Raw genomic sequence first — 19,894 nt, 5'->3', positions numbered from 1 at the left:
ATTCAAAACCTATTTATGATATTTAAAAAGAAAACTCTTAGCAAACTAGGAATACAAGGAGACTTTCTTAGTCTGATAAAGATATCTACAAAATATCTCTAGATAATATCATACTTAATGGCCAAATATAGGATGCTTTTTCATTTGGGATTGGGAACAAGAAAAAAGATACCTATTCTTTCTACCTGTATTCAACGTTGTACTGGGGGGTCCTAGCTAGTGTAATAAGAGAAGGAAACAAAATAAAAGATAAAAGATTGCAAAGGAAGAAGTAAACATGTTATTATTCACAGATGACATAATTATAAACACAAAATCCAAAAAAATCTACAAACTACCTGAAATAAATGAATTTAGCAAGCTCCATGGATGAAAGGTCAGTACATAAAAATCTAATATATTTCTATATACCAGCAATAAACAATCAGAAAATGAAATTTTATAAAAATACCATTTATAATAGCACCCCCCAAACTTTTAAAAACCATGGAAATAAATTTAATGAAAGGTGCAAAAGACTTTTACCCTTAAAACTATAAAACATGGTTGAGATCAAGTAAATAAATTTAAAATGAAGAGATATGCCAGGTCCATGGATTGAAAGACTCAATATTATAAAGAGGTCAATTCTTTTCAAACTGATGTATAATTTTTTTTTTTTTTTTTTAGGTAAGAAATGGACTTACTTAGAGAGATACACATTCCATAGAATGCAGTCCATCTCAAAAAGGTAAGAATGACCTTGGGAGAAATAAATACACTCTACTGACAGAGTGTGGGCCATCTCAGAAGGCGAGAGGTGCCGAAATATGAGGTGGTTAGTTTTTACGGGCTGGGTAATTTCATAGGCTAATGAGTGGACGATTATTCCAACTATTTTGGAGAAGGGGTGGAGATTTCCAGGAACTGGGCCACCGCCCACTTTTTGGCCTTTTATGGTTGGCCTCAGAACTGTCATGGCACTGATGGGTGTGTCATTTAGCTAATGTATTACAATGAGTGTATAAATTTAATGCGATCTGGTCAAATCCAGGAGTTTTTTTCTGGTAGAATTTCCAAGATGATCCTAAATTTTATGTTTAAATGCAAAGGACCAAAAATAGCCAAAATAATCTTGAAGAAAAACATATCTGGAGTGTTTACATTACCAGATATCAAGACTTACAAACCAGCAGTAACGAAGACAATATGGTATTGAGGTAAGCCTGGTCATATAGACCAATAGAATAGAATAGAGTCCAGAAACAGACCTGCACAACTGCAGTCACCTCATTCACAACAAAAGCACAACTGCAATTCAGTGGGGGGAAATGATGGTCCTTTCAATAAATGATCTGCATGTATTGCTATCCAGAGAGGAAAACAAACAAAAAAAATCTTGAATTTTACCTCACACTATACATACAAAAATAATTTGAGATAGATCACAAACCTAATTGTGAAAGATAAGACAATAAAGCTCTAGAACAGAATATTGTATAAGATCTTCATGAACTTGGGAAAGGTGTCTTAAATATGACCCTAAAAACATTACCCATAACATAAAAAATTAAATTGAATTCCATTAAAATTAAGAACCTCTGTTCATCCAAGAGACCCAGTAAGGCAAGCCACCTACTGGGAAAAGATATTTGCAATACATACATCCAATAAAGAACTCAATATCCAGAACATATAAAGAATTCCTCTAGATCAACAAGGAAAATACTAACCTGATTAAAAATTGGGCAAAAAGACTTGGACAGGTACTTCATAACAGAGGATATCCAAATGACCAGTAATTATATGAAAAGGTGTATAACAAAATTGGTCATCAGGGAAATGCAAATTAAAGTCACAGTACTATATGATTATACCCCACCCAGAGTAGATAAAATTGTAAAGAGCAGCAGTACCCTGTACTGGTAGAAATGTGGATCAATACAACAATTTTGAAAAGTATTTGGCCGATCGACTATGGCTAGACATACATATACCCCGTGACCCAGCAATTCCACTCTTGGTATGTACCCAACTGAAGTCAATGCTTATGTCTATGGCAGTGTTATTTAAAATAGCCCCAAACAGGAAATAATCCAAATGTTCATCAAAAGCAGTAAGTAAATTGTGGTATATTTTTGCAAAGAAATACAATGGAAAAAGAACATATTACTGCTACACACAACAACATGGCTGAATTTCATGCAGAAAATGTTATGTGAAAGTAGCCAAACACAAGAGGGCATATTTATATTTCTGTTTATATAAAGTACACAAACAGGTAAAATTAATCAGCGTGGTGATGGAGGTCAGTATCGCAATTATTGTTTGGAGGTTTTTGACTAGAAGGGAACACAGCAAAGACTTCTGGAACATTGGATTACAAACTTTGGTGAAAGTTTGTCTCTCAGGGTGTTAACTCCCTGCACCTCTGGTTTGTGTCATTTGGCCCATCTGCACTGCCTCTGACAAAGTCGGATCCCAGGTGCCATGGGGTGATGCTTTATGTGAGCCAAAGCCTCTGTGAATTTGTTTAGGCTGAACTTGGGCACCAGAGAGAGTGGGGCTGCCACCACACCCTGTCCAGTGGAGGCCATGCTAAACTCCGCCCTCTCCTTGGGGAAGCAAAGAGCCAGTGGTAGATGAGGCAACTGAGGCAGCAGCAAGGACTCTCCATTGAGGGAGCAGCCAAGGCCCAGCCAGCAGGGAAGGCCATGCAAAATATGAGGAGGCGCCTAATCTGGATCTGTCATACCAGTGACCCCTGTCATAGGCACCTGCACCAGCCACAGCCCAGCAAGGGCAAGGCAACTAAAAGCTCAGACCCCTCAGTAAGGAAAGGTTGGGTTATACGAACAGGCGAAAAAAACCAAACACAGATCAGTCAAAATGCTGGCTAAAAATGAGGGAAATTGGTGATGAAGGAAGGAGATAATATATATCTATAATGGCCTTGAGACCAGCTATAGCGGCAGGCACTGTGATTTATTTCAATAACTCTCTCGCTTTGGGTATTTTAGGAGATTGCAATTGGCCAGCACTTCGAAGGAGATTCTATGAATGATTCTATGAGAGGGCTTGTACCCTCTCTCAGGGAAAAAGTGAGACAGCTTGTGTCCCTGCCCCCAATTCCAGACTTAACTTATAATACTGGAGCTAGATAGAATGAGAGGACGTGAGTGGATCTGAGCAGTTCAAGAAGTAAATTGTATTGGACTTATCTTATTGAAGCTCCTTAGGGTTGTTTGGCCCCACCTGTCCACCTGACCCAATGGGCACTTGCTCCTCCTCAGTCACTACCTACTCCTTGTAGGCCCAAGTGGTTCTACTGCCAGAGGTCAACAGGCACCACCTGGAATCTTTGGCTCTTTATACACCACAGGGCATAGGATTTTCTTTCTAAGCAGCTGCTGAATGGGCTGAGTGACACAGCCAGGAGGGTGATCACCTGCAGGAGATCACCTGTAGGAGATGAGAAGGAGCCAAACACGTTTCCTTCCTCCTATAGCCCATTAGGAGATGTCCCAGAAAGCAGGGCAGGTGCACCTGCAGGGTGGCCTGCTGGGTCTGTTTACTATTCCAGAGCCAGTTTAGTAAGCACCTTTCATTGCTTCCCAGGTTTCCCTGAATCATTTCCCCTTTTTCTCACTCTCACTGTTCTGGGATTAAGCTTGCAAATCACTTTCACATAAGCTTGTCTTAGGCTCCCTTTTCTAGGGAACCCAGGAGAGACACATATAGTGGGGGGTGTGTGTGAGATATTTTAAAATGTATAATTTTTTACGACATATGTATAATAAATGCATACATTTATTCAATAAGAATTGAATAAATTATTTTTATATAAAAGTATATTTAGATTATCTGGACAACTATTTTATCATTGAGTACTTCCACTCTATTCCAACGCTTCACTTTTGATTGATTAAAGATTACATACTTAAGCAATAAGTACTAATTATTAGCAACAAGTACCAATTTAATTTTTATGAGTGAGTGTCAAAGACAGACAAGATGAAACTGATGCTTACCACTGTGTGAAGATCAAATGAAGTTATGGGATGAAGGGATATTTCAAGTAATTTGAATATAGGACCAATTTGAATTGGTAGAACAATTTGAGTTTTCATCTGAGATTTGGCAAACTTAAAAGAATCTATGCAGTAGCTGGCAGTCCACAATTCATGTTCTGAGAGACGTTTAATTTCAGTAAAATAATTGAATGCTAATTTGAATTTTACTGGGCAGTAGAAGCTATGGAATAGTGAAATAGAGGTTTGATGAGGAAACTTGAGGGAGTTTCCCTTGCACAGTGAGATATAAATTTTATCTTTGCATTATAGAATATTCAATGATATCTAATGTGGCTTGCTAATGTTTTGGTGCAAGTAGATTTTCTAAGGGAGTAACAAGAGGTGGTGAGGTTACATAAAGATCAAAGACGATAAAAATAAAGACCACCATGAGGGATAACAGGATATACAGTTTATACTTAATGAATGTGTACTGAATATGCAGAACAGTCAGGCCTCCACTGGGCAGGCAGGGGTTAGAGGGTGGGGTTGGGTGTGTCAGTGTCCCTGGCTGGACAAACATTTGTAAGAAGTAAACATCTTTCAATGGCAAAGCTGCTTGTCAGCTGTGAGTCCTTCCAGGAAACCAGATGTGGCTCCCCACCCTTGTTCCCAGGAAATGGCAAAGGTGAAGGCAAGGCTAATATTCCTTTCAAAATACAATATTTAAAAGTACACAAAATTTGAGATGAAATTATAGTTATCATAATGATAGCTATAGTTATCATTCCTCATAGTGGTGACAAATCCAATAGTGAAACAATTTGGGGTCAAGGGGTTAAAGTCCTGTGATAAACCACCTCTGATAACTTGGAAAAATGTGCATTTATATATCCATATATATAGGGGTAAGGAAAGATGCCTCCATAACTAACATTTTCCAAGGAGAGAACTCAAAGGGAGATGTACAGCAATGGGGTCATTTAAGAATTCGGTTTTCATCTTGGTCCTTCACCTTTTGGAAGTGGCCCTAAGTGATTCACTCATTCAGCTGAATAATAATGGCTATGAAGGCATTGTCATTGCAATTGACCCTAATGTGCCAGAAGATGAAACACTCATTCAACAAATAAAGGTAAGTCCTAAATGGTAATTATCCATGCTTTTTTGAAAAATTAAACATAATATTGTGATAGAGGAAACGTGAGTTCTCGAATTCCAGCTGTGTGACACTGGCAAGTTTTTTTTTATACCTGTGTCTTCATTTCTTCAGCTATAAAATGGAAATAATAACACAACCATTATGATTCTTCTGAGAGATGAGATAATAAATGCAATGCACATAATTCAGAGCTTGATATATTTTTGGCACTTAATAAATGATTTCATTGAAAATTATTTAGTTCTGCAACCAAGGCAGAGCCAACTACATTTGGCAGATATTGTGAGATGCGCAGAGGGTAATTCCTTTGCCTGATTTTACCACTGGCTCATATCAGAGTCTCCTTTTATCCTCCTAATTGTAACCTGCTTCTCTGCAATTCTAATATAGGAGTCCAAGAGGCAAATCTCTGACTTAAGAACAAGCCTGACCCTTACAGTGTGAGGAAACCCTGCATTTTCCCTGCAAAGTGTCCTCTCGGGGCTGCTGTGCAGCCTCACTTCACTTGTTGCTTTTTCTGTAGGGGGAGGAAAAATTAAGGAAGAGGACTCTTCCTGTATAGGGAGAGGCATCTAACTGTTGTAAAATAGAGGGATTAGAGAGGTTTTGTACAACAGAAAACAGCAAAGAATAAGAGGGAAATGTCTTATAAAAGACCACCCTGGAAAGTGGCTGTAGCACACCCAGAGGTGGTACTGCATAATGAACAAAAGTACTGGTCTGTAAAATGGGGATAATAATAAGTATCTTCCTCACAGGGCTTTGTGAGGATTAACAATGCATGCATAAAAGGGAAGCTAGGTGAAAGGTATATGGGAATCTACATGTTTTGCATGTTATCTGTTAAGTCTATAATTATCTCAAAAACTTAGAAAAACTTTAAAAATGCATGCAGAGTGCCTGGTACACAGTAAGAGCTCAATAAATGGTAGGTAAGTCATCAGTCCCCAGGCCTACTTTAAATCCTACATAGAAAGGGCTCATCATTCCTCACCAAGCCAAAGGGACTGAGACTTGTTTCTGGGCAAAGTTCCTGAGTGTGAGCTCAGAAGTTAATAGCGCAAGGGCCCCAAGGGTCTCTTCGAAAGGTTCCTTGCTCTGAACAGGAGCAAACCCAGAAAGATGGAGTTTGGGGAGAGAACCATCTCTACCACCAAGAGGAGTTTGGGGCTGGAGAAGTACAGCAGTTGAGGGGGAGAGGAAGTTCACCTGCTTAAACCAGAAGACCATCAGATATTACTGCCATCAGTGAAAGGGAAGTTCATGCCTTCTGAAATTTCTTACCAATCAGAAAACTTGGGTGAGTCTTTGATTGCTTCTAAACTTAGGAATGGCATCAGAAAAAAATGAAATAGCCACTTGGAGCAAGAGACCAGGAAAGTGTTGGAGGAAAATGTGACCAGTATGTTTCTGTCTCTGGCTGGACAGTCAGTGGTGCTCAGGGACATGTGGGAAGGAGCACATTAGCATCTCTAAGGACAATGGTAATTTGTACTTCTGTAATGCTTTGGAGCAAAAGCAAAAGGACCTTCACCTCACTCTCTTTGGGGGGTTCCTCCTGAGAAATATACTTCTCCCTACAATTATTAAATTGGTTTTTTGGTATGAGCCGTAAGTGAGTTGGGTATGAGAGAGGTTGCTTTCCACGTTTCTTTGTCACAGGAGCACTTTTAAGGGCAATAGCGTGCTCAGAGTCCCTAACTGAGTAGTTAATAAAAGCAAGTCCCTATTTGATGTTTCAGACCTGCAGTCGAGGGACCTCACTGTGGGTTTTGCCACTTTCCTGGTCATCCCTCAGTCTCTGCTTTCTGGGGAGACTCTCCCCCGGGTGTCCTTGCGTGAGCAGAAGCCTCTAAGTCAGCTCTTAAATATCGTACTTGCTTCAGCAGGGCAGTCCGAGCGTCTCTCCACCTACAATACCGGCGGGTGGCGCTGCAGCAGTTCCATCCAGGGAGACTACACTCTAATCAGTATTGCATAAGATGAGGGAGTGAGAATCAGGGAGAAGCACTCTCTCTCTCTCTCTCTCTCTCTCTCTCTCTCTCTCTCTCTCTCTCTCTCTCTCACACACACACACACACACCACAAGAAAGAAAAACAACAGGAGTCGTTTGGGGTCTCCTCAATGTATGGGAGCCCAGGCATCTTCAGTCTTGGCACTCCTGGACAGTTTGCCCCTCATTATAACCTCTTCACTCATTCATTTGTTCCTTAATCCAGCAAATATTTACAGAGCATATACATTATGTCAGGTACCAGGAATCCAGTGGTGAATAATATACTATCCCTATCCTTAAGGAATTACCCACCCATCTTATAAACTTCATCCTCAACATTCTTTAAACCTCAAAAGCTTAAGTGTCTTTTTGGATATGAGGTTGCTTTCTCAAAATATGGAACAGATGCCAAAGCAAAGATTCATTATTAATGTTTCTGTTAAAACATAGAAGTCATTTCATGATGCTTAGTCGTCTTCCTAGGAGACACTGAAAATTTACATTTCACAAGTCAAATTGTAACATAATACTCTAACATAGGAAGTTTTATACCTACTTTTCAACTTCCTGGTGATATTGGCTCAGTATTTTTATTTAAAAAATCATACAATGTTAAATTCTCCTAGCAATTGTTTAAAATATGGGTTTTTTTTTGGAAGGAGATGCAAATCATTTGGAGAGCTTTTATAAAACTAGCAAGGCAACCATTATTATCACCATGTGAAAGGTTGGAAACTGAAGCTCAGAGAGACAAAATAAATTCCACAAGTTTAACCCATTAGCAAGTAACAGAGAAGGATTCACCCCTGCATCAGTACCCAAGTATTATTTCCCCATACAGTGATGAACTGTTTCTGCTCCTAAGGCCAACCTCCTAGACATCGGAGCCTAGTCACTCTGGTCTATTCCAGCAAGGACTTTCCTCCAGAAATGATCCCTTTTTTCTCTTGCATTATCAGGGTTTTTTTTTTTTTTCATTAGCATATACATATAATAGTTCCCATTAAAAAAACAAACTCCCTTGCCCTGTAGTCTTCCTTCATCTACTGCTTCATTTCTCAATTCCCTTTTAATTTGTAGAAAAATTTCTTGACCCGCTGTCTGTTTTCACTGCCTCTGCTTCCTCACCTCCCACCCTCTTGAATTCACTCATATGGAGCTGTTGTCTCCATTCCACAAAATGGTTTACTCAGGTTGCCAAATTCATTGCTCAGTTCTGAGTCCTCATCTTCCTTGATTGCTCAGCAGCATTCAACTCGGATGATCACTCTCTCCTTCCTGAAACACGCTCACCCTATGCCTTCTGATTTCCTTCCTGTGCACCAGCCGCTCCTTCTGAGTTGTCTTTGCTGGCTCTTCCTCTTCCCACTTCTGAATACTGGGGCTCCTGGAGCTCAGTCTTCAGTCTTCTTCTTCCCTCTGTCTACACCCACTTTTGTGTTTCTCAATGATTTTCAGCCCTAATAGACCCAATTTCCCTTTCTATAATAAATATCTTGTAATACCCTTTCTATCAATACTATCTTGTCATGATGCATCTCAGGGAATCTGCAGAGGCATTTATAATTTAACACTACTATAATTTAGAGAAATAAATTTAGGCATAATTTGAAAAGAGATTATATACTTATGCCACTTCCTTATATCTAATACTTAGTGCTATACTAAAAACAAATACTATCATAACATTTAGTTAGCTCCCAAATTATTACAGGAGTCAGCAGGTGTTGAAGTTGTATTCATTTTAATTTGAGTTCCTCTCCACTACTACTTGGTGTGAGATATTGAGACTAATAATCTCTAGTTCTCAGTTTCTCCCTTAAAGGTTCACTGATCCTCAGAGGATCATATAAAATGAAACTAAGAGCTAATATTTGGTAAGCACTTGTGCTAAGTAAACATGGTTCCAAATGCTTTCTTGACTTCATTTGATCCTCACAACAACCTTATGAGTGGGTCACTGTAATATTTCCATTTTATAAATGGGGAAACTGAGGCTCAGGAGGGCTCAAGGAAATTCCTTTCTTTTTTTTTGGCCACGCCACGAGGCTTGTGGGATTCTAGTTCCCCAGCCAGGGATCGAACCCAGGCCCCAGCAGTGAAAGCACCAAGTCCTAACCACTGGACTGCCAGGGAACTCCATCAAGGAAATTTCTGATGTCCCACCATAAGTGGTGCAGTTGGGATTAGTGTCTGCTTCCGGAGTCTTCACTGTCAACCATTACACTGTGACACAGCATGTGGTAAAAAATCTCAAAAAAGGCTAGCTATTATTATTAACAAAATAATCTCCTCTTCCAAGCTTGATAAATAGCTAGTTTTTGGAAATGTGAGATACAGATGTAAATTTGAATAATTGGTAATTTCATCTTTTTTTCTGTCATTAAATGCTTTTGTTTATGTTCCCCCCTCCCCCAACCAGGATATGGTGACCGAGGCATCTCCATATCTGTTTGAAGCTACAGAAAAAAGATTCTATTTCAAAAATGTTGCCATTTTGATTCCTCAAAATTGGAACACAAAACCTGAATATGTGAAACCCAAACTTGAGACCTACAAAAATGTGAGAATATCAAGTTCTTTTTTCAAACTTGGTTTTCTTTTATGACTCAGATTTTTTTCATCAAAATATTCTAGAATCAAATAAAATTGTTTCAAAATATGCTAGTGTGAAGTAAGGTCAATTCATTTGCTGAAATTTTGTAATGACAAAAACTTTTTCTTAAATTTTAGGCTGATGTTCTGGTTGCTGAACCTAATCCAACAGGTAACGATGGACCCTATACTGAGCATATGGGAGACTGTGGAGAAAAGGGTAATAAAATTTATCTGACTCCTGGGTTCCTAGCAGGAAAAAAGTTGCTTCAATATGGATCACAAGGTATGGGTAGAGATGAAATAGTCTGCTACATTTCTCATAATTTAATAATTTTTTTGTTGCAAATGGATCAACAATAGCATTATCTTTCTGAGTAAGAACATAAAATAGATTATTATAGTATGTTTCTTTCATGTAAAACAGATTCCAAATAGTGCATTTCTCAGTTAGAAATTTATTTTCTTCATATTCTGTATATATATGTGTGTAAATATAATATTTTTAATTTTCAGATTAGTATCAGATAATAACTCTAAAATAGTTTAATATGTAATTTTGGGTTTCTATTGCTCTGTGGGGAGACACCTGAACAAATTAAACCTCCTGTCTTCAATTCAGGTAGTGGCTACCAGATGGCAGAGATGCATAACGTTTTCAGACTTCAATGTGCGTTCATACTATAAACGGATTGTTAAAATGATTCTGATTCAGTAGGTGTGGGGTAGGACTCAAGAATCTGCATTTTAACAAGCTCCCAGGTGATGCTGATACTGCCTGACCTTGGACCTCACTTTGAGTATCAGACAGAATATCCTTGCTGTTCAGCTCTCAAAAATATGTGACTAAAGAAAAAATCAAATTTTCCTTCACAAAATATCATTTAGCATTCCCATATGAACCAAATAGAGCAATCTTTGCAGAAAAGAAGAAAAGAAACCAGCAATGGAGTATATATAATATGTACTTTCCATGTATAATCAAGTGTGATTAGTATTAACTAATTAGGTTAACTAATAACTTATACTAGGTTTCTTTACCATTTTGAAAAGATTAGAACAAATTTAATTTTCTTCATTTAAATAGGCAAGGCAGAGAAAACAAACAAGCAAACAAAATAGCGCTTGGTGCCTGCATGCCCCACCCCCAAATACCCTAGAGCACTTTTACAGACCTTATCAGAAAGAAGTGTCCAACAAACACACCTCTTTGTTGTTCTTTTACAACACCTCCATAACATGAACAGAAAATTGCCAATGTATAGCTCAATAATATGTGTTGAACTGATTTACTTAGCTGCTCCAACCCACTCCTGGCCCCACTCCAGCCATCAAGGTCACCATATACAATGCCATTCCTTTACACTCTCTCCTTTCTGTACTATGACTCCACGCCTGCTACTTCACAATCTTCCCTTACCTTTAAGAGGCCATCAGTTGTTCCCTAGCACTGAGAACAATCTAAAATCCTTAATGTGAGATACTAGGGTTACTTAACATGCACCTCCTCACTTAACCTTCGAAATTCAATCTACCTGGGAATTTACATTCCAGAAAAACTGAGCTGTATATAAGTCACTAACATTCATCCAAATTTAACAAATACTCACTAAGTATCTATTAAGTTCTAGACAGTATGTGCCAAGACATGACAGTGAAGAAGTCATGGTACCTGTTCTCATGGAGACAAGAGTCTGTAGTGAGAGAATGGCAAGTAAGAAGCAATGACAATATAGCACGATAAACGCCATAATGGAATATAATGAAAGTGATAAGGAGGGGTACCTGGACTAGTTTGAGGATGTCAGAGAAGGCTTCTAGGTGGATATAAGCCTAATTTTGAAAGAAGAGTAGGAGTTATTCAGTCAGAGATAGGGAGAGCGTATTCCAAGCCAAGGAAAAATAAGTAAAAATGACCAGAGATGAGCAAGAGCATGATGTGGCTCTAGAAAGTAAAAGGAGTTCAAGAATCCATTGTCATTATGGAGTTTTGGAAGTTGGTGGAGAAGAGCAAGAAATATGGCTGCAGAGAGGGATAAGGCTTGAATCATCAGGGACCTTGTACGCATGTTGAAAAGTTGGACTCAACCCTGAGCACCATAGCGGAGTCATTGAAGACTGGAGACATGGAGGCCCATTGAGTGAGTGTGGCAGTAGTTCAGAAGTAACTGACAATGAGATTGGAAAGATGTGAATAGGTCAAAGAAAAAAAAGGCAGATGTGGAGTAGGCAGGGCTTGAGGTTTGTCCACATATGAGTCATTAGGGAAAAGGACCTATTGGGGATGCTGTCCTGGCTGCCCTATAGGTCTGCCTGTGCTGACCTCCATCATTACATTTGCACCCCTAAGGATTACAGTTATTTAAACTGATGTGTGTCATCTGCTAGACCATGAGCTACGTGAGGACTGGACAATTGTTTTATCATTGTATGAATAGCTGCCTTGCACTTACTAGGTGCCTAATTGACACTTGATAATCCAAAATAAATAGTCATATTTTACAGAAATGTGCAATTGTTGTATCAGATTGTTCCTACTAAGGAAATCGAACTTTTAATTTAAAAAAAACATAGCAAAGCATAATAACATTCAGAAGAATTACTTTATCTTAGTTTAAGAGGGTAATTTTACCATTCTTATTGTAATCAGGTGTTTAAAATACTTTTTCACAGGAAGGGTATTTGTCCATGAATGGGCTCATCTACGATGGGGAGTATTTAATGAGTATGATAATGACCAGAAATTCTACTTATCCAATAAAAGAATAAAACCAGTAATGTATGTATATTTTGATTAACTTTTCACAAACTATTTTAAATTGCAAACAATTTTGTCTTGAATTGATTACTTCAAAAATGTCAGTCTTTTGTCTTATTTTCTATCTCCCACTCTTAGTGCCATCTTTTTGAGATTCCCATAAAACTACTACTTTTGTTCCCTTTACAAGTGTCTTAAATAGCTGAATTCTCTACTCTGCAGCTACAAATCATTTGCCTCTTTGTGTGTGTGTGTGTACAACTAGAAGAAATCCACAGGTGCTACATTCAGTATCTCCATCTTCCTGTATCATAATCAGTGACATAAACAAAGCTTCAGTGCCTTGAGGGTAGGATACTATCTGTGTGAACTATGTCAGTTTGAATGGGCCTGGGAGAGTGTGTAATTTAGCTGAAAGACAGTCCAAATATTAAAACAAAACAGAAAACTTCTCCCAATTTGAATAAAACCTTGTATGGTGTCAAAAGGAAGCAAACTGAGCATTTAGAAAGTACCTCTGCTGCTGTGATTTTATGGGTGAGTTCTTGCAATCAAGTTTCAGGGAACAAACTGCTTTAGTACAAATGTAAAAGGGAACTTCCCAATTTATTTTAGAGAGCTAGCATAATTCAGATACTAAAACCTGACAGCATGAAAAAGAATTCTGTAGATACAGCTTTCTAAAAAGGTTTTAAATAAAAGGATAGTAAGTTACACCTGGCATAATTAAGGGAATAACAAACACACTAAGGCCAAGAAAGATGTCTTCCAGAAGTCTGAAAATGCTATGATATTAGGTAAGTAATTAATATAGTATATCAAGTAAAAAAAGAAAATTAAATGATTATTCCAACAGATTCTGAAAAGGAATTTGATAAGCTTGCACATTTATGCCTCAGTTAAAAACAACCACCTCTTTTTAAAGACTAGAGCTGGCACAACACGCCTCTTCACTTTTGCTTCCAGTTCTACTCCCCTGCAGGCTGTTTAAAGAGACACACTCAGCTTTGGTTACTGTCTTTATTCAGCACAGTTTCCAAGGGAAGCTGCACTGGGCTCAGAGCTCAGCCTTGGCTTCCCCTTTCTCTCACAGGAGCATTACCGCTCTCCATTTTCCCCTTTGTTTATTACATTCAAACTCTGTCAGCTTGGTCCACTACCATGACATTTTCCCTCACTCTTATGTCACTTTAGGTATAAAAAGACACTAAGTGCCTCCCAGAGCCATACATAGTCTATCTGATTGGCTTGTTCCCTCCTCTCAAATCTCAGCCCATGGATGCCATTCAGCCCCGACATCTGCCTTTCCCACTTCTTGCTAAGCTTCCAGACAGACACTGTATATCCCCTTGAGAGAAAAGCTGACTAGTACCTATTCCTTCCGAGGGATATTCCAGAAATATCTACATATACAGCATGTTCATCCTTCCACAGATAACATTTGCAAAACTGACATGATTACCATGTCCTCTTAACAATAAATCTTATTATAACATACAAATATCATTTATTGCTTATCTATCAAACTTTTAAATTACTTTTAAAAAGGCCTAGAAACAATTATAAAAATGACAGTACCGCCCACAATAGAAGGCTTCCTTAATATGATGCAGAACATCAATTGAAAGCCAACTGCCTACCTCATATTTAACAGGGAATCACTAGACATTCCCAGGAATAAGATAAGAGTGGGCACTGTTAGCAGTTATCTAATCTTGTTTAGAAAGTTGTAGCCAATGCAATAACATGTTGGGGAGGTTAAAAGAGGGGGGGGGCTACTAGAAAGGGAGAGAGAAAATTGCTTCTAGGCAGATGATATGTGGTCCACTTAGAAAGCCTGAGGGAAAAAATAGAAATTAAAATTGATAAGGGAAGTCAATAAGGCAACCAGAGATATTTGAAGAAAACTCTAAGAAATGTGAAAGTTATATTTGAAGAAAACCATAGCATAAAATCCTTCTAAAGGATTTAAAAGAAAATCAAGATTAAATGAGAGATTTTCAATTTGTGGAATATGTAAATCCAACCCCAATTAATATATAGGTTTTATAAAACTCTAATCAAAAGTATTTCTATTTTTGCCTCATTTTAAAGTCCCAGAGTTTATTCAGTAGATAGTACCTGAGAACATTTTCAAAAAAGAATAGGTATAAAGGAAATTTTTCTCATTGAATTTTAAATATACAATAAAGCTACATTAATTAAAACAATGTGAACTGACAGACACATAATAATGTACTATTTAATACAGCTAGAATTATAAATCTACAAGGAAAGACAATATTTCTTAAGATGTCAGGACAATTTTTAACTACATGGGGGAAAAAATTAACAGACTCTCTTTCAATTGGATAGACTCATTAAATATAAAAAATAAAACCATAATGAAAACTATGAAGAAGAACATTAATACATATCAAACTCCTATATGGTGAAGGTCTTTCTATACATTCAAGAATTGGAAAAAGACATAACTAAAAGAATAATAAATTTGGCTAAATATAAATTAAAAATTTTGTTGCATATAAGTCAAACATAAACTAAATTAAAAAATAAGAAACAGAAAAAGATATTTGCAAAAATTTAAAAAAACAGGCTTTTAAAAACTTAGTATTATAACACATAAAGAACTTTTGAAAACCAGTAGGAAAACAATAACACCCTAATAGAAAGATAGATGCAGGAGAAGAATAATTTACAAAGGAAGAAATAAAAATGGCCAGTAAAAACGTAAAACTGTTCAGACTTACTGGTAATCAAAGAGGTGCAAATTTGACAAAGATGAGAATCGTTTATTACCTAGTAAGTGACTGTCAGTGGGATGAGTGCTCCCATAGATGGTTATTAAAGGAATAAACCAGAATACCTTTTCTGGAAAGCAATTTGTGACACATATCAAATCTCTAAAAATTTTTTTAATTTCTTGCTCCAGTAATTTCATGTTTAGCAGTCCATTTTAAAGGAAATGATAGAATGAGCTCTATCAACAGGCTTTAAAATGTTCAAACTTCTGGGTCTGATCATTTATTCTGGGAGTCAGTCATGCAGCAAACTTGGAAACAGAGTCAAAATTTTATGTGACATTTTATTTATTCATGGAAGTTTTATTTTTAGCATTGAAAATTTTTTGGGGGGTGAAATGAAGTAAATTAGGCTAAATTCATGTTGTAATATCAAAATATGAAATTATTAAAATCACATTTTGAAAGAATATTATGAATTATAACAATACAATTTAAATGTACTAAAATACTAAGTTTTTTAAGATCAAGAAGCAAAGCTATACGTACAATGTTATGCTTATACATGGAGAAGGAAATGCTTCAATATGCTAACAGTAGTTTATCTCTGACAGCGGGACATGATTTTTTTTCTTCTTTATACTTTTTTGTTATTTTCCAAATTTCCTATAGTGTTCATATATTATTTATATACTCATAAAATAAGATGTGGGTGAAAAGTACTCCATTTATAATAGTGACAAAAGTCATAAGCATGTAAAGAAAAATCTAATATACCTAGGAACACACAAGAACTATGCAAAAACTATATGACATAAACTAGTTAGATCAAAACAAACAAACAAAAAATGTCAGCAAAATTTTTAAGGTAAACAAAAGAGGGCTCCTGATTTTCCAGGGATGAGGGGACTAGATTAGGAAGTGCCTTAGGACTTTGATCCTTATTAATTCTTAACAGTAGCTGTAAGCCAGCCTTAGCTTTTCTGCTGCATAGAAACACATTCTGATATCATTTTGGGAACCCCTCAGATACTTTCTGGCAAACAGAAATTACTCTAATGAGAACTTAATAATTTTGCTATTTAAGGGGATGTATTTATTTCTTGAATTATGAAAGGAAATTGTAGACAAAGCCATCTGTAGAACCTGACCACAGAGTCCAACACTTCTAAATTATATCATCTACACCTAAACATCTAACTTTAATATATTTTCAGATGTTCGGCAACTATTACTGGTAAAAATGTACTACAGAAGTGTCAAGGAGGAAGCTGTGTCACCCAATTATGCAAATCCGACAGAGTAACAGGACTGTACGAAAAAGGATGTGAGTTCATACCTGATGAAGTTCAGACTGAGAAGGCTTCCATAATGTATTCACAAAGTATTCATTCTGTAAGTGCCTTGTTCCTTTTGTTTTTCTTTTTTCTTGACACTTATGAATTTAGTGAGGTTTTTATCCCAGATGCTGCAAGAAAAGGTCAAATGTTAGAAGTCATCAGTGAGCAGCTGATCTCTGGGGGACAAGCCAGGAGAACAAAATCAGGGATAAAGTCCTATCTTCCTCAGACCCCTTCCTTAGGTCCATTTTTTGCTCCTCCATCATCTCTCTCTCACTAGCTTTTAGTTTAAGGGCTTAGAACTACTTCAAATATCCTTAAAGGCAGACAAGCACAAGAATTAGTTAAACAAGAAATTTATCCAGGGGGAACAGGCACTTCTTTTTATTAGTAATAAGAACATGATCAGTAGCCTTTAATTTAACTTTCAGAGATCTCTTTTCGGCCTGCATATTTGCTTTTGGTTGTTAACTAAAATTTTCTATCTTTTTAAGAGTGTCACTGCCTTTAGGGAGTTTGTACATAGTTTTAATAGCTTTAAGTAGTTTTAAATACAGATCTTCCTCCAGCCCACTGTAAGTTGAAAATATCTCAAGTTGAAAATGCATTTACTATACCTCACCTATGAAACATCATAGCTTAGCCTAGTCTGCCTTACATGTGCTCAGAACACTTACATTAGTTTTTAGTTGGGCAAAATCATCTAACACAGAGTCTATTGTATAATAAAGTGTTGAATATGTCATGTAATTTATTAAATACTGTACAGAAGTGAAAAACAGAATGGTTGTGAGTATATTGGTTATTTACCCTCATGATCCTGTGGTTGACTAGAAGCAATGTTCGCCTCGCTGCCGATAGCCAGTATCACCAGAGTATCATACCGCATACCACTAGCCCAGGAAAAGATCAAAATTCAAAATTCGGGGTATGGTTTCTATTGAATGTGTATTGTGTTTGTACCACAATAAAGTCAAAAAATCATAAGTTGAACCATTGTAAGTTGGAGACTGCATTTCTCAATGATTTTTTAAATGACCAACTGGTCATAAAATAAACTTGACAAATTATCTTTCTTTATTAATGTCAAACATATACATCAGCAAATTTACACAAACTAAGATAAATGAATCAGTTAACTTTAGTGGGGAGCACCTCTTATCTTCCAGTCTCTTTCATAAAATTATGTTTTCCTTTTGGAGTAAGAGTGAAGTAACTTGCAAGAGTCTGTCTATAACAATATAGCATAAGTTTAAAAAATGTGATACATCATGGTTCACTATGGCCATTCTTCAGTCTGGCTTTGCAGTCTATTTCCAGGATAATTCAGAAACTTCCAAGAGAGGGACCAGATTTTTTTTTAACATCTTTATTGGAGTATAATTGCTTTACAGTGGTGTGTTAGTTTCTGCTTTATAACAAAGTGAAAAGTGAATCAACTATACATATACATATATCCCCATATATCCTCCCTCTTACATCTCCCTCCCACCTTCCCTATCCCACCCCTTTAGGTGGTCACAAAGCACCGAGCTGATGTCCCTGTGCTATGCGGCTGCTTCCCATAGCTATCTATTTTAGATTAGGTAGTATATATATGTCCATGCCACTCTCTCACTTCGTCCCACCTTACCCTTCCCCCTCCCCATGTCCTTAAGTCCATTCTCTATGTTTGTGTCTTTATTCTTGTCCTGCCCCTAGGTTCTTCAGAACAATTTTTTTTAATTTTTAGATTCCATATATATGTGTTAGCATACAGTATTTGTTTTTCTCTTTCTGACTTACTTCACTCTGTATGACAGACTCGAGGTCCATCCACCTCACTACAAATAACTCAATTTTGTTTCTTTTTATGGCTGAGTAATATTCCTTTGTATATATGTGCCACATGTTCTTTATCTGTTCATCTGTCGATGGACATTTCCCTCTATGCCTACTTTCTGGAGGGTTTTTACCATAAATGGGTGTTGAATTTTGTCAAAAGCTTTTTCTGCATCTATTGAGATGAACAGATGGTTTTTCTCCTTTAATTTGTTAATATGGTCTATCACATTGATTGATTTGCATATATTGAAGAATCCTTGCATTCCTGGGATATACCCCACTTGATCATGCTGTATGACCCTTTTAATGTGCTGTTGGATTCTGTTTGCTAGTATTTTGTTGAGGATTTTTGCACCTATTTTCATCAGTGATATTGGCCTGTAGTTTTCTTCTTTTGTGACATCATTGTCTGGTTTTGGTATCAGGGTGATAGTGGCCTTGTAGAATGAGTTAGGGAGTGTTCCTCCCTCTGCTATATTTTAGAAGAGTTTGAGAAGGATAGGTGTTAGCTCTTCTCTAAATGTTTGATAGAATTCGCCTGTGAAGCCATCTGCTCCTCGGCTTTTCTTTGTTGGAAGATTTTAATCAGTCTCAATTTCAGTGCTTGTGATTGGATTGTTTATATTTCTATTTCTTCCTGATTCAGTCTGAGAAGGTGGTGCTTTTCTAAGAATTTGTCCATTTCTTACAGGTTGTCTGTTTTATTGGCATATAGTTGCTTGTAGTAATCTCTCATGGTCCTTTGTATTTCTGCAGTGTCAGTTGTTACTTTTCCTTTTTAATTTCTAATTCTATTAATTTGAGTCTTCTCCCTTTTTATTCTTGATGAGTCTGGCTAACGGTTTATGAATTTTGTTTATCTTCTCAAAGAACCAGCTTACAGTTTTTCTAATCTTTGCTATCATTTACTTCATTTCTTTTTCATTTATTTCTGACATGATCTTTATGATTTCTTTCCTTCTGCTAACTTTGGGGTTTTTTTCTTCTTCTTTCTCTAATTGCTTTAGGTGTAAGGTTAGGTTGTTTATTTGAGATGTTTCTTGTTTCTTGACGTAGGAGTGTATTGCTATAAACTTCCCTCTTAGAACTGCTTTTGCTGTGTCCCACAGGTTTTGGGTTGTCGTGTTTCAATTGTCACTTGTTTCTAGGTATTTTCTGATTTCCTCAGTGATCTCTTGGTTATTTAGTAGTGTATTGTTTAGCCTCCATGTGTTTGCATGTTTTACAGATTTTTTTTCTTGCAGTTGATATCTAGTCTCATAGTGTTGTGGTTGGAAGAGGTACTTGATACGATTTTAATATTCTTAAATTTGCCAAGGCTTAATTTATGACCCAATATGTGATCTACCCTGGAGAATATTTCATGAGCACAAGAGAAGTAAGTGTATTCTGTTGTTTTTGGATGGTATATCCTATAAATATCAATTAAGTCTACCATTTAATGTATCATTTAAAGATTATGTTTCCTTATTTATTTTCATTTTG

The 19,894-nt window shown here is 36.9% G+C and overlaps 2 protein-coding genes across 20 annotated transcripts in view; one reads left to right on the top strand and one right to left on the bottom strand.

The window, feature by feature from the left end:
- The window catches only part of ODF2L (outer dense fiber of sperm tails 2 like), a 339,482-nt gene that overhangs the window by 110,364 nt on the left and 209,224 nt on the right, over nucleotides 1-19,894 (bottom strand). For all 19 annotated transcript variants that reach the window (XM_067043211.1, XM_067043246.1, XM_067043192.1 and 16 more), the window contains one exon: nucleotides 16,585-16,713. The gene's annotated coding sequence lies outside the window, so the exon portion shown is untranslated. The remainder of the gene's footprint in view (nucleotides 1-16,584; nucleotides 16,714-19,894) is intronic.
- CLCA1 (chloride channel accessory 1) overlaps nucleotides 6,239-19,894 on the top strand; it is a 33,941-nt gene continuing 20,285 nt past the window's right edge. Inside the window, exons 1-5 of the mRNA XM_067043165.1 lie at nucleotides 6,239-6,454; nucleotides 9,574-9,714; nucleotides 9,885-10,032; nucleotides 12,420-12,525; nucleotides 16,463-16,640. Coding sequence (XP_066899266.1) covers nucleotides 9,577-9,714; nucleotides 9,885-10,032; nucleotides 12,420-12,525; nucleotides 16,463-16,640 — 570 coding nt within the window. The 5' untranslated portion in view covers nucleotides 6,239-6,454; nucleotides 9,574-9,576. The remainder of the gene's footprint in view (nucleotides 6,455-9,573; nucleotides 9,715-9,884; nucleotides 10,033-12,419; nucleotides 12,526-16,462; nucleotides 16,641-19,894) is intronic.

Source organism: Kogia breviceps, chromosome 1 (genome assembly GCF_026419965.1).
Source record: "Kogia breviceps isolate mKogBre1 chromosome 1, mKogBre1 haplotype 1, whole genome shotgun sequence".
Classification (NCBI taxonomy): domain Eukaryota; kingdom Metazoa; phylum Chordata; class Mammalia; order Artiodactyla; family Physeteridae; genus Kogia; species Kogia breviceps.
Note: the sequence above shows the minus strand (reverse complement) of the source record. Positions and strands in the feature narration are given on the sequence as shown.